Below are 16097 nucleotides of genomic sequence, written 5' to 3'. Positions count from 1 at the left end.
TATTTAAGAAATGTATTTTTAATTTTTTATAAATCCTTTTGAAAATCAACTCTGACTTCTTCAATATTGTAAATTATTCAGAAAGGAAGAAACAGGACCATTCTTTGAAATCATTTTGCTGCAAAACAGGAAACCGAAAAAATTAAGAGAAAACAGTAATTTTTCATAAAATTCATCAAGAAAGCAACCAACTTCAAATGTTGAAGTGGTGATTATAATAGAAATGGGAAGTTATTTCCTTTGCAAAGTAAGTTTTTCTCTTACAATTATAGTTTATGAGAGCTGAAGGAATTTTTCTTCCTAGAACTTCAGAGCATCCGTGAACTTTACAGTTATGCCCTATAGAATAAACTCAGGAATCCAGGGAATCACGCTATCATGTGTTGGCTTCCCAAGGAGAATGGAAAGGTGTGTGTAAACCATTGCCATCTAAATTATGAATGACCGTAAGAGCTACAGGCATGTCATTAATATGAATGAGCAGACTACCACCCAAATTGCTCAAAGTGTCAGTGAAGGAAGGGGCTTTGCGGTGTGACATGAACATGAGAGGCTTCTTGAAATTCTCTTTTGAAAGTAATATCCCTGATCTGTGATATTGACCATATGCTCATGAACAAGGTGGCTTTGTGTTTATGAACTGTGAACTCCTTAGGGAACACAGGAAGCCGGCTCCTTGGGTGCATTTGAGAAGGAAGTACTTCCAGTAAGAGAGAGAGCAGGATGATGTGACACTGGAGTTGTGTACTAGACTGAACAGAATTCCTGGCCATTTGTTTGGCTATTCTGCAACTCGACATAAACTTCCCCTTTCCCTGTGTCAAGCTATTCTTTTATTTAGGAAAGTAAACGCTAAATAAATTGGCAACATAATATACCCGTGTAACTCAAAATGAGAGCATACTGTACTTTAAATTTTTAGATAATGGTTCAAACTCACCCTGCAGCTCTTATCCACAAGTCTAGATGGCTTATGCTGTATTTTTTTTTTTTTATGGCTGTGTTGGTCTTCGTTTCTGTGCGAGGGCTTTCTCTAGTTGTGGCAAGTGGGGGCCACTCCTCATCGCGGTGCGCGGGCCTCTCACTATCGCGGCCTCTCTTGTTGCGGAGCACAGGCTCCAGACGCGCAGGCTCAGTAATTGTGGCTCACGGGGCCAGCTGCTTCGTGGCATGTGGGATCTTCCCAGACCAGGGCTCGAACCCGTGTGTCCTGCATTGGCAGGCGGACTCTCAACCACTGCGCCACCAGGGAAGCCCGGCTTATGCTGTATTTTAATCTGAGCTCTCCCATCACATGGGCAGTCAGATAAAAAGGCAGAACAAGAAGCCGTGACATGGTTTCTAAACAAGCATCCTTGATGTTAGCTGGAAAAGGATATATCATCAAGGTAAGAGGCGTGTGAAGGACGGGCTTCTCATTTCAGCTACAGTAGTTTACTGCTGTGGGGAGGTATCTTTAGCAAATCGTGAGAAATGTGATATGGATAGGTGTAAAAATTGATGAAACAAGTTCAGTTTTGAATCTCAGCTCTACCATAAATTTTATGAATAAATTCAGGATTTATTTATTGCCCTACCTGACTTTTTTTTTTTTTTTGCCATGATACACGGCTTGCGGGATCTTAGTTCCCCAACCAGGGATCGAACCCGTGCCCCCTGCAGTGGAAGCGCAGAGCCCTAACCACTGGACTGCCAGGGAATTCCCTGACTTTTATCTTTAGCATAATAATAAGGACCTCTTACAGAACCCAGCAGCATGACACCTTGAGTGGAACACGACACAAAATATCCCTCTTAATGGTTGATGCCATGCTTGGAAAACTCCTGCTTCCCTGCTCCAATAACTGCTAAGAGAGGCCCTTCCCATCGTCCTGTCTGAAACAGCTCCTCTCCCCACCCAGGCATGTCGCTCCCTACTCTTTTGCCTTGCTATATTTTTCTTCGTAGTACTTTTCACTACCTGACATTATATTAGAAACTTATTTATTATTTAAACAAATTTTGTTGAGATGTAATTGACATATTAGTCAAGGTGTACAACACAATTTGATTTATGTATATACTGTGAAATAATTACTACAATAAACGTAGTTAACATCTGTCACCACACATCGTTACAATCTTTTTTCTTTTGGCTGTGTTGGGTCTTCATTGCTATGCGCGGGCTTTGTCTAGTTGCGGTGAGCGGGGGCTACTCTTTGTTGCAGTGCGTGGGCTTCTCATTGCAGTGGCTTCTCTTGTTGCAGAGCACAGGCTCTAGGCGCGTGGGCTTCACTAGTTGTGGCTCACGGGCTCTAGAGCGCAGGCTCAGTAGTTGTGGCACGCGGGCTCAGTAGTTGTGGCTCGCGGGCTCTAGGGCGCAGGCTCAGTAGTTGTGGCACACGGGCTTTGTTGCTCTGCAGCATGTGGGATCTTCCTGGACCAGGGCTCGAACCCGTGTCTCCTGCATTGGCAGGTGGATTCTTATCCACTGTGCCACCAGGGAAGCCCCATTACAATCTTTTTAAAACTCTTAAGATCTACTCTCACAGCAACGTTCAACTATACAATGTCGTATTGGTAACTACAGTCACCATGCTGTACATTACATCCCCAGGATTTACCTTATAACTGGAAGCTTGTACGTTTTGACCACCTTCACCTGTTTAACCCACACCTACACGCCCTACCACTGGCAACCACCAATCTGTACTCTTTTTCTGTGAGTTTGCGTGTTTTTTTTTTAAGATTTTGCATATAAGTGAGATCATACAGAGTATTTTTTAATCTGACTTACTCCATTTAGCATAATACCCTCAAGATCCATCCATGTTGTCATAAATGGCAAGACTTCATTCTTTTTTATGGCTGAATAATACTCCATTGTGTATATATCCATATCTCTATCTATTCCACATTTCCTTTATCCACTTATCCATTGATGGATCCTTTGGTTTTTCCATGACTTGGTTATTGTAAATTGTGCTGCAATGAACATGGGGGTGCAGATATCTTTTCAAGATAGCGATTTCAGTTCTTTTAGATAAATACCCAGAAGTGGAATTGCTGGATCTGAACTTATATATTTAAGCATATGTTGTCTCTCTCCCACCATAGAATATGTTTTTTGAATACATGGGTTTGCTTTTTCTTGTCTTGTGCTTTATTCCCTAAACATAGAATAATTAGTGCTCAGTGTGTTCAAAAAACACGTGTTGAATGAATGCATAACTGAGTCTTATTATCTATAAGGAACACCTCTTTATTTATTTATTTATATAAGTTTATTTATTTATTATTATTTTTTTGGCTGTGTTGGGTCTTTTTTGTTGCGCACGGGCTTTCTGTAGTTGTGGCAGGTGGGGGCTACTCTTCGTTGCGGTGCACGGGCTTCTCATTGTGGTGGCTTCTCTTGTTGCAGAGCACGGGCTCTAGGTGCACAGGCTTCAGTAGTTGCGGCATGCAGGCTCAGTAGTTGTGGCTTGTGGGCTCTAGAGCACAGGCTCAGTACTTGTGGCGCACGGGCTTAGTTGCTCCACGGCATGTGGGATCTTCCCAGATCAGGGCTCAACCCCCTGTCCCCTGCGCTGGCAGGTGGATTTTTAACCACTGTACCCCCAGGAAAAGTCCAGGAACACCTCTTTTAAAGCCATTTAAGGGACTTCCCTGGTGGTGCAGTGGTTAAGAATCCACCTGCCAGTGCAGGGGACGCGGGTTCGATCCCTGGTCTGGGAAGATCCCACATGCCGCAGAGCAACTAAGCCCGTGCACCACAACTACTGAGCCTGCGCTCTAGAGCCTGTGAGCCACAGCTACTGAAGCCCATGCACCGCAACTCCTGAGCCCACGTGAGGCAACTACTGAAGCCCCCCCACATGCCTAGAGCCCATGCTCTGAAACAAGAGAAGCCACCGCAATGAAAAAAGCCTGTACACCACAACGAAGAGTAGCCCCTGCTCGCCGCAACTAGAGAAAGCCCGCGGGCAGCAACGAAGACCCAACGCAGCCAAAAATAAATAAATAAAATAAAATAAAATAAAAATTTAGACTGAACAGAAAAGAAAAAGCCATTTAAAATAAAATTCTGAGTTGATGGATTATTCATTCAGCTGACATTCGTTAAGGTGTGAGGGAGTGGCTTATTTCAGTATTTTAAAACAGGACATCATAATCTTCTCCTTGCCAGAATCCTCACACAAATCCTCAGAGTTAGCTGTTTCACTCCCAGCCCTTTAGGTCTCTAAAGCTTAGAGGCCTCTTTACGAACCCTCTAATATCACCCATCCATTCTCTACCTTCATTGTTTGATTTCTGATAGTTGCTCGTTATCTGGCCTCAATTAATCTAGAAATTTAAAAATATTCACATGGAATGGGGAAATTTTACTTATAGTTTTGGGAATCTAATTTGGGTTGAGTTTTTAAAAATCAGTCACTAGAATGTTCTCTCCAATGCCATTTCTTTCCCTAACGTGGTCTTGTGAATCATCAAGAATAAGAATGCAGATCTCTTTTTTTTTTTTTTTTTGCGGCACGCGGGCCTCTCACTGTTGTGGCCTCTCCCGTTGCGGAGCACAGGCTCCAGACGTGCAGGCTCAGTGGCCATGGCTCACGGGCCCAACCGCTCCACGGCATGTGGGATCTTCCCGCACAGGGCCACGAACCCGTGTCCCCCGCATCGGCAGGCGGACTCTCAACCACTGCGCCACCAGGGAAGCCCAAGATCTCTTGATTTCTTGCTGACAAATCCTAGTGATCTACATGACACACAGAAAACTGGACGAATCCACAAAAGGACTCGGGTAGATCAGTGACTGAACGGCGGTGTCCCAGAGATGGCACTCACAGGCTTGCTTTAAAGGATACTGCATCAGAAGCTTTCTAGAACTACCAGACGAGGCATGGACTCCAAATGTACAGAATCTTTTTGAAAAACGGGATGAAACACCTTAAGAAGAAAAGTATATCATGCAGACAACCTGAGTACATAGCTGCCAAAGAAAGCAACAGGCAGTGAGAACACAGGCTAGGTGGAGAACTCATATCCACTGTGCCCTTGGGTCCAATCATGCTAATTAACACCATTCCTACAATTAACAAGCGGACAGTTAGCATTTTTCAAATGTGCAGTGTGAATTTTGAGTAGAGACGGAGAGTTTAAGGCCTAAAATAAAGAACCAATCAATTTGACTACAGAATATCTAAAAACAGAAAATTTCTAAAACACGCAAGACGATCAGCAGAATTCTGTGTCTTGGTCCTCACATTACAGTAAGGCATCCTGTAAGACCGTTCATCATCTTTACCCCCATTGCTTTTGCCTCACCAATGGTGTTCTGGGGTTACCTGCACTGTCTATAGCAGAAAAGCTCGAGCTAAATTTCAGCTCCAGGAATAAAAATAACTTACTGTTCCGACAAGGAGAGTACTCAGCATATGCACTGAAATTCTGAATTGCTACATAGCAAGTGCCAACTGGGTCCTTTTCTGGTGTCGGTTTAAGAGTTCTCCAGTGATATAATGGAGCGCAGGCCTGGGAAACATCAAAGACAATAAAATTTTTTTTCATGTAGATTCCTCATACAGTGCTTTGATTTGACTTGTTGATGAATGGACCTAAATTTGTAACAAACAATGCTAAATTATTAAGTGACTTAATTGGACTCCAGTATGCTAATGAGTACCTCGGTAGTCAGAGTTAATTAAACTTCCAAAGCCAATATTTCAACATTAATGCACCGTAGAATTGGAACAAATTAAGCATATACAAAGGAATGAGATTTTTCCCCCACAGGATTTTAAATCAAATCAAAGTAGCCTAGCAAAAGTAAATACTTACTAAAGGCAAAGAACTCATATTTTCTTTTTTTTTTTAATTGGACCTACATAAAAGCAAATGAACATTTAAACAGCGAATGAATCAGCGTGATGTCTTAAAAAGAGAACTAGTCCCTTTCTTGGTTTAATTGTTGCTTAAAGAAAAACTACTTTCAAATCAAAGGATGCAGACAAGTTTGTAAGCCTCTGTTTTATGGATTCCTCTGCTTTATCACTGAGGGTGTACCTGACGATTTTTTTAAAACAATGACTTACATTTGGAGTGCTACCCCCTTATCACAGTGGGTTTATTTTTCATTTGATAGTTTTTATTCATGACAAAACAAAAATTAATTTAAACGATGGTAAGAAAAACATGACTCTTGGATTATCAAATGTAAAAAAGGATATAGGAAATCCTCTTTAAGTAAATTAAATAATTAATTGTGCTAGGAGCAAGACAGGCAATAAACATAAGCAGGTAGAAAACACAGGCACCTTTCTGACTTCCGTTTTGCTAGCTCAAATCCTACGTAACTGTGTTTTACCTGAATATTCAACCACTCATTTCTAAGGATGCAGAATTAGAGACTTCTAGAATATGGAACCACTAGCCTGTCTCCTAATTTGATGACATCACACTTAAAACAATGCCAGAAAAAGAGGAGGCAGATCCTGATTTTAGTCTTTTCATGATTCCAAACCTGTCCTTGGTAATCAGTCCAATGTGTAATGACTTCTAGATAACTTTACTAAGTAGCACCCTTCTTACTTGAGAATATAAGTTATCTTTACTAAAATAACTTAAATTTTTTGGGGTTTTGTCTCTCTCTGTATTGTGAGGTCTTAGCCAATACTGAAAAGCTCTCTAACTCATCTAAGTCCCCTTAACTTCGGGCGCTATGTGGTTAAGACATTTAACATAAGGTGGAATGGTGAAAAGTGGGAGTTTGGAAGGGAAAGCATTACCTCTGTGGCTCAGTATAAGCCAACTCGCATCACCTTCCATATCACCATAGAACACTTTAATGCCATGAAAGTTCTTTCCAGTGCTTGCCTGCTATCAGCCCTAAAAAGTTATCTTTTTTATACCTGCTCAGTTTCACACTGATGTGAAACACGATGATGTGATAATATTCAGGCTTTGACCCAAACACACATGATACCTGGATATTCAAAATCGATAATTCTGTTCACAGCAATTTGAAGTTCTAAGAATTGTCACACAGTGTAGAATTTAATTCTTTATGCTGCTAAGTTTCAGTGCTCAAGGAAGAAATTAACTTGAAAGGTACTTTATATTATCCTATTTCCTACCACATAATTTTGAAAGTGCAAGCATGCCCTCAAATTAAGCATATTTATTATGAACATGGTGTGTTATTTTACGTTCAATAATTCTGAAGATTTCTACAAATATTGAATAAATGCACAATAATATAAGTTTTCAAGACTTAATCAAAATCAATATAGTACCAAAAGATTTTTTAACCCCAAATAGTTATTAGATGGAATTAGCTTTTCAATAGCTATTCACATACATTGTAAATCACTAAAGGAATAAAAAGTTTTTACCAATCCTGGAATATGAGAACTATATTAATGCAAATACAATTCTACAGAGAGCCTATTGTAAATTCTGGATTTGTCACTGAAGAGGGCTATCTATATTTTATATATTACTTGTTTTATGTCAAAATTTCTGTGGGGCATTAACCACAGACCAAATAAAGCAAGGCATTTCCCTTAGATACTTATTTTTATTAAATCATAATTCAAACACCTTTAAACAAATCCCAAAAGCAAAAGTTATTGCTTTATTTTAGAGCAATAACTTTAGTTATTGCTTTAAATTAGAGCCAATAGTAAAAAAAAAAAAAATCCCCCAATAACAGTTTCCAGATCAACTTAATACAGTTATTTATTTCTCAGTAAACCAGACATGTATTATCACTCGGAGCTACAGAGAAGAGAATCACAAAGTCATAGCATTTTAAAGCCAAAAGATCTCTATCTGTGAGTGAGAAATTTTTACTTTAAAAAGTATCAATGTACTCAGAGAACCATGTAATTGGTAGTTATATTTTTAAAGAAAACTTTCTGATAGTTCTAAAGAGGATCGATGACATCACAGTAGATTAACTTTTAAAGAATCCTAACAGTAGTACTCCTGTTTCTCTGGTCAAACTTTAGTCAGCTCTTTAAATCAATCTTAAGCAATAAAATATTTACCTTTTTAGGATTTAGCTTTTATTTTTCTATCTTCCTTATTTGTTTTTGAAATATTTGAAAAGATCTAACCAATTTTCTGGAAAACCAGCTTTACTTCCTGTAGCTTTAAAGACTAAAATAGATTCTTTAATTTTAAGCACTAAATTTTTTTTGGAATGCTGATAGCTTATCTTTGAAAATCTGATATATTCTTACATAAATGGCTTTTTGTAGATATGAGTTTTGAAACATTTCAGTGTACATGTTATTCCAAAGCAGCCCCACCAGCACACGGTTGATACTCACCACCACTTTTCCTTTATGAGCTTTCACTGTTGCTCCAAACCATTGATTCGATTTAAACTCTATAGGTTCCTTGGTTCCATTTACTCTGATCTTTCTGTTGTCTGACAGGGAGAACATGGATTGTTAATAATTTGTAAAACGTGGCAGCCAGCTAAAATATGTGATAATAAATTTACCCATTAAAAACATTTTTTAAAATGTCATACACATGGGGGGTTCTTTTTGACTAAGTCTAAGCTAGACTATGCACTTAGAAAAATACCAGTCAAATGAAAATACATACTTGAACATGACATTTCACAACTTTAAAAAAGCATTTTTTTAATGACTTACATTTTCAGGGATAACTACTGTAAACTTGATGTAGACTCTGACAGTCTTGAATCTACACTTTTGTCATTGATTTGCCAGATGGAAGACGAAACATTTATAACTGCTCTAAGGAATTCCAAATCTTTTCTGATAGTGAAACTACTTGGAACCTCCATGCTCCAGGAAGCACAGCTTTCTCAGCATGGTTTAGCAGGAGTCTGCTTGAAGGACTCCAAGTTCCTGGTTTTTAACTGAGTAACATGTGTCCACGCAGTCACAGAAAATAACACCTCAACACAGTTTTATCCACACTTTGCAGATGTCAGCATGAGGGGGACCATCTGGGTAGAAATTCAACCCAATTACGACACACTTCAGGTCTTAATAAAAAGCAGATATCTTTTCTTTCACTCCTGATTCCCAATCGACATATTTCCCATGTGGTTCTAACCACATGGTTCTAACTGAACTTCATCAGTAACAGCTAATGAATTTCAAAAGACATTTGTACCAGGGCATCTTACTTCTATGTGTTCTCTTTGGTATGCATTTTGTTTTTCCTCCTTGACTCTATAATAAATGCATTACAAATGAACTTTAAACTTCTATCAAGGGAGGCCAAAATATACACGCAATTAATATTCAGTTGAGTTTACATATGATTACAGACTTTTCAAGAAAGAATAAATTATATATACTTAGGTCTTAACCTAAAATTTACGCTTTGATATGTTAGTAGAAAATTACAAATTTCCTTCTTTAAAATCTTATGCTTTTGAAGTTTCTGGACTTTTAAAAAAGAAAAAACAAGTTCTGGAAATCCTCACCCAAAATGCACACAACTGGCAAAGAACTGGAGCATCTTACAGATTAGAGCATAAAAATGAAAATATAAACATTTCTGTTTGCATCTAGGCAAGAAGAATATAGACCTCAGAGAGAAAGGATCTTGTCACCATGCACTGGGTGATCTTGGGCAATTCATTTAATCTTCTGCAGTTTTAATTTCTTCTCTAAAATTAGGCTGAAAATACCTCCCCCTTTCCTCTTTCACAGGTGATCAAAGTCATAAAGATCACATAGGTAATGTGGAAGTGCTTTATAAGCTGAGAATATACTACAGAATCTTGCAGCAATACAACCCTTTACCTGGAAACTCAATCTAAGTACAAGAATTAGAAGGGACCTCACAGGCACACAAGTCAATGTTCCAAATTGGCCTTCTTCTGCTAGAGAAAATGATGTGACTCTACCTTTGTGGTGCCTAAGGCATCTTTTCTGCTATTATAAGGTTGAACTGTGGAATAACTTGATTAAAAGTGTAAATTGTGGGCTATTTTCCAACAACAAATTTCTTTGAGACCAAGAATACAAATGAACGGAAGTCACTAATTCCATCCCTAATCCAAGGATTACAATAGAGAATAATCCCATTGTCCCAGGTCTCTCTTTACTGAAATGAGTTGTGATCTAGGTGTATCCTCCTTACCTTGACCTTTGAGGTGGACAAGTCATCTTTTTTTTTTTTTGGATGCACCACATGGCTAGCGGGGTCTTCGTTCCCCAATCAGGGATCGAACCCATGACCCTGCAGTGGAAGCACAGCGTCCTAACCACTGGACCACCAAGGAATTCCCAGTCACCTTTTAAAAATTCTGTTTTATTATTTTTATAAATTCACTGATATAAATCTAATATTACAATGTCATAAAATTCACATGAGTAACATGTATTTGGGTTGATTGTGAAAGTGACCTTTCCCTCATTTCTCACCTTCCTTTTCTGAACAAGATTCTTTCATGCCAAACAACCCAACACAGGGCTTAGTACTATGCACACTGGTGCTCGATGAACCTTTGATGCACAGGGGAATGTTTTTGATTCGATTTGATCTGACCTTTCCTGAAAACAACCTCCTGTAAAAACTCAGCACAATTTCTGTCCTTCTGAGCTCTCCTTGGTATGGCAAAGGGCTGAGAAGCTGGAACCTACATTTTCCAGACCCTCTTACAAGTAGGATTCTGGTTGAATAAGAGGCTCATGGAGAGATCTGGAAAGAGGAGAAGATGGAGAAGCCATTATTTTCTGGCAGCAGCTATAAGCATGCATGGGGGCATCAGTAGCTGCAGGTGTGATGTTCTTCCTGCAGCTCTCAAGTATCCTTTGACGGTCATGCCTTTTTGGTGCTTCAGGCCACTGAGATCAAGTCCTGAACTTCCAGATTTCTTGATCTTCAGGCAGTGACCTTCCTAACTTTCACATACCCAGTCTTTCCAATAATCATATAAACCTCTCAGTCCTAATTATAATACTCAAAGTGGTTTCTGTTTCCTGACCAAACTCCCGTGATATGGAGCAATGCATTGATGATAGGACCACATGTCTTCTGGAACAGAAGGAAGGCACTGTGCATTGTCAACCCCAGAGAATTCTTGGAAGGGCCAGTGGTTCTTGGAGATGGTGGAGACCATTAGTTACTAAAGCAATTCTCTCCTTGGCATATCCCAAACTATGCCAAAAGCTAGGAAAAAGTTTTAGAGTGACTGCATGTGATGTAAAGCTTCCCAAGTGCCAGAAGACTATTAACAAAGTTAATAAATATAATCCAGGTGAATTTTTTTCAAGGGAAGAACCAATATATTTAATATGTAAAAGAGTTCCCAAATCAATAAGAGAAAAAGACTAAAATTCAATAGAAAAATTTCTAAGGACCTAAACAGGCATTGCAGGGAAGAAGAAATCAAATATCTCATAAATTCATGCAGAGATCCTGAACCATAATGACTTAATACTTGTCACCTAGCAGTTTGGCAAAAAATATTAATAATCTCTGCTTTCAAGATAATAGCTCAATGCAGCATTTTGGAAGGGCGATTTACAACATATCAAATTTTTAAATGTACATTTTTTTGAACAAGGAATTCAACTTCTAGGATTTTGTTCAATAGAAATAATTACACAAATGCTTTAAGATGCAGTGTGAAGATATTTGCTGTCCTGGTTGTGATAGCAAAACTGAAACATCTTAAATGTTCATAAATAAGGGATTTGAGAAGAAATTCCTGTTATCTATAAAATAGAGTACTACTCAACTATTAAAACATATATTGGGAGTTTGGTGTTGACATGTATACACTGCTGTCTTTGAAAGAAATAATCAACAGGGACCTACTGTATAGCACAGGGAACTCTGCTCAATATTCTGTAATAACCTAAATGGGGAAAGAATTTGAAAAAGAATAGATACATGTATATGTAGAACTGAATCACTGTGCTATACACCTGAAACTAACACAACACTGTAAATCAACTATACTCCAATATAAAATAAAAGTTAAAAAAATACATATGACAGATTTAGATGCATTGATATAGAATATTGTCTACAAAATATATTTTTCTGTTTTACCATTTCTGAGGCTTTAAAAAAAAGTATAGAAAGGTACGAGGACTTCATATAACAAACACTTGTATTCCCACCAGGCAGAACTGACAATTGTTAAGTATTTTCACATTTGTAAACATCACAGTACCCTTTGACATCTATCTCCAGTTCCATCCCCTCCTCATCCAGAGGTAGTCACCATCATGAATGTGATGTGTATACTCCCGGCCATTTAAAAAATAATGTCCATGAAAAATATAGATCAGAGGTCTGCAGATATTTTCTTTTTTTTTTTTTTGCACGGTACGTGGGCCTCTCACTGTTGTGGCCTCTCCCGTTGCGGAGCACAGGCTCCGGACGCGCAGGCTCAGCGGCCATGGCTCACGGGCCCAGCCGCTCCGCGGCATGTGGGATCTTCCCGGACCGGGGCACGAACCCGTGTCCCCTGCATCGGCAGGCGGACTCCCAACCACTGCACCACCAGGGAAGCCCCAGATATTTTCTATAAAGGACTGATAATAAATATTTCAGGCTTTGCATTCTCTATGGTCTGTCGAAACTACTCATCTCTGCCCTTGTAGCAAGAGCAGCCATAGACAATATGTTTTTACAAATGGGCTTGGCTGTGTTCCAATAAAACTTTACTTGTGGACAATGAAATTTGAATTTCATATAATTTTCATGCATCATTTAAATATTATTCTTTAAAAAATGTCCAATCATTGCAAAATATAAAAACTACTCTCAGCTTATAGGCGTACACAAACAGGTGGTGGGTCAAATTTTGCTGTAGTTTTGCCAACGATTTACTGTTGAGTATTCTTTGTGTTTTTTGTTTTATAATTTATTTATTTATTTTTTTTTTTTTGGCTGCATTGGGTCTTCGTTGCTGTGTGCGGGCCTAATCTAGTTGCTGTGAGCGGGGGCTACTCTTCATTGCGGTGCACGGGCTTCTCACTGTGGTGGCTCCTCTTGTTGCGAAGCACGGGCTCTAGGCACGTGGGCTCAGTAGTTGTGGCTCATGGGCTCTAGAGCACAGGCTCAGTAGTTGTGGCACGTGGCCTTAGTTGCTCCGCAGCATGTGGGATCTTCCTGCACCAGGGCTCGAACCCATGTCCCCTGCATTGGCAGGCAGATTCTTAACAACTGGACCACGAGGGAAGTCCCTGTGTGCTCTTTTTAACTGAATAAAAGTGGTATTATACTATCTGTATGGAACAGCGTGTAACTGTGTTTAACATTCAATTTTATGTTTTTGGGAAATAACCTATGTTTTGATAATTAGGTAGATAGATAGATAATAGATCCAACTCATTCTTTTAAACTCCTGTAAGTATTGTATCTCATTAGATAGCCTTCTGCATTTTATTTATCCATTCCACTTACACATGAACATTTAGGTTTCTCAGTTTTTCTACTACAACAAACATGTGCCCTGAGTATCCTTATACTCGTCTTCATCTGCAGATGGAGAGGTGTTTCTCTCTGGCACCAGACTAGAAATGACATTGCTGGGTCATAGAGAATTATCGTATCTGTTTTATCAGCTATGCCAATCCACCTCCAAAGTAGCCCCAATTTCCATGCACACTCACAGGGCACGAGAGAGACAATATCAGCTCTTGTCATCGTAGAGCTGTTAAATTTCTGCGAGCCTGGACGACTATGAAATGGTCCTTCATTTTGTCCTCTTTGTCCTTCATATGCATTTCCCTGATAATTAGTAGAGTTAATCATCTTTTTATGCTTATGGACCATACAGTGTTTTCTTCCGTGAATTGCTAGGTCATATCCTTTGTTCATTTCCTTGCTTGGTTATTAGTCTTACTGATTAGAAGAATTCAGCCTACATGCTGAGTACTGATTCTTTTTCCCACTTATATGTTGTCAATATCACCTTCCAATGTTTGCTAGTCTTTTAACTTTACGAGTATTGTCGTCCATCTGGAATGTCTTCATATTGGATGTGGCATGGGTATCTTACTTATTTTCAATATGAAAGGCCAGTCGTCTCAACACCACTTACTGAACAATCCATCTTTTTCTTTGTTCCTTGGAGAGTTGTCATTCCACCTCTGCACTGGTACCTCCTGATGCGACTGGAAGGGCCCAGCATGATCTGGCCCCTACCATCTGCTTTCCCAACTCATTAAGCTTCAGACAACCACCTTTCTTTTCTTTTTTTTTTTTTTAAGTCTTTATTGAATTTGTTACAATATTGCTTCTGTTGTATGTTTTGCTTTTTCGGCTGTGAGGCATGTGGGATCTTCGCTCCCCAACCAGGGATTAAACCCACACCCCATGCATTGGAAGGCGAAGTCTTAACCTCTGGACCGCCAGGAAACTCCCTACACCACCCTTCTTGAACACGCCCAGCCTTTTCTGTCTCCTCACGGCCTATACTCTTCCCACAGTTTTCTGTATGGCTCCCTCCTTCCTGTCACTCAGGGTTTAGCTCAAATGCCACTTCCTCTGAGACCCCCTTCCCTGAGCAGCTAGTTCACCCTACCCTAAGTCATTCTCTCCCGTTACCCTTTAGACTTTTCTTCATAGCACTTAACATTAATTGAGATGATCTTATTTCTTAGTTTGCCTGTTTACTGACCGTCCATTCCCTTCCAAATATACATGAATCCCATGAACAGAGACGTTCTCTGCTTCACTGCTGTGTTCCCCACTTCTAGAACAATGCCTGACACATAGTGAGTTCTCTGTAAGAGTTTGTTGAATGAATGACCAAACTCCCATCTATTCATTCAGAAGCTTGTCTAGGATATTGTTCAGTATGATCCTTTAAATTCAAAATGTTCTGTGTATGGGTGTGTGAATGTATAGACACTGAACTGTTTGTGACGGTTCTCTCAAAGGCAGGGAGTGTACATGCTTTAGTGGCTTTTTATACTTTAATTGTATATATTTCTGTGTTGTTTGAGTTTTTACAGTGAACGTTATTACATCTATGATCTGAAAAAAGAAAACCTAGAGGTAAAAGCAAGACATCTGTAGGTCAACCTGAGAAATTTAGATGGGTGGTAGCAATAAAATTGATTTGGCTTGTCCGACATTTCTGGGCTTTGAAGTCATCTCTCTTAATTGGTAGCTTTGGTCTCTGGGCAATCAGGGTATGAATCCCAGTGGGTGGCAAACCTACTAACATTCGGCTCCTTTTTCACGGGAATATTCATTTCTGAGCAGGAGTGAGTGAGGGAATGTAGAATATGGTGCACATATGGGCTACAAGCAGATTTTTCTAATCTTTTCACTGAGTAGAATGGGAGGAATTACAAGAAGTGAGGGTAGATCACCATGGGTGAGAGAGAAGAGCTGAGATTGACACAGGTGCAGCAAACATTTTGGCAGATGGGGTGGTTTCTGAAAAACTATAAAGTCCTCAGCCTTGTCCTGGAAAACAGTAAGTTTCCCTGTAATCTTCAGTCATTACTTCAAGTGCTTAACCCTAGGGATTTTTTTAAAGCTGTCGCAGGAGCTGTCCAGACATTTTTAATCAGGAAAAGGGGAAAGGAAATCTTTAAATGTTTATTTATAATCTTTTCCTTCATCAGTGTATGCTGTAAATGTTTCATTCAAATTGAAACTATGTATCTGAGAACAAGGAATACTCCTATGTAAAATTTAAAATGAAGTATCGGTAGCCAGAGAACTCCTTGTCTAAAAGAAACAAATCCAAGAAAAGAATCTGGGTCAATTTTTATGTCCTGGAAAATTAAACTTCCAAATGTATGCCTCCCAGTATTCCAAAACCACAATGAAAAACCATGAAAGAATACCTCTGTAGCCCTCATACTCTTGATCATCTTACTGGGAATTTTCAAGTATTTAAGGAACTATCACACTAATTCACTTTTTCATATAACATTCAAAAAACGTGTTACTCTTTTGTCCCCCAGTTATACTGAGATATAATTGACATTCAGCACAGTGTAAGTTTAAAGTGCACAGCGTAATGATTTGACTTACATATATTGTGAAATGGTCACCAGAGTAAGTTTAGTTAATACCTATCATCTCACTTAGACACACACACAAAAAAAGAAAAAATATGTTCCAGATGATGAGAACTCTTAGGA

The 16097-nt window shown here is 39.2% G+C and overlaps 1 protein-coding gene across 7 annotated transcripts in view; it reads right to left on the bottom strand.

The window, feature by feature from the left end:
* Window positions 1-16097, bottom strand: part of ITGA8 (integrin subunit alpha 8) — a 192596-nt gene that overhangs the window by 158505 nt on the left and 17994 nt on the right. For all 7 annotated transcript variants that reach the window (XM_081229189.1, XM_081229190.1, XM_081229193.1 and 4 more), the window contains exons 3-4: window positions 8313-8413; window positions 5388-5511 (exon numbers count right to left, since the gene is read on the bottom strand). In XM_081229189.1, coding sequence (XP_081085315.1) covers window positions 5388-5511; window positions 8313-8413 — 225 coding nt within the window. The remainder of the gene's footprint in view (window positions 1-5387; window positions 5512-8312; window positions 8414-16097) is intronic.

This window comes from Mesoplodon bidens (genome assembly GCF_964165515.1).
Source record: "Mesoplodon bidens genome assembly, chromosome: 3".
NCBI classification, from domain to species: domain Eukaryota; kingdom Metazoa; phylum Chordata; class Mammalia; order Artiodactyla; family Ziphiidae; genus Mesoplodon; species Mesoplodon bidens.
This window is presented reverse-complemented; position numbering and strand designations above follow the sequence as displayed.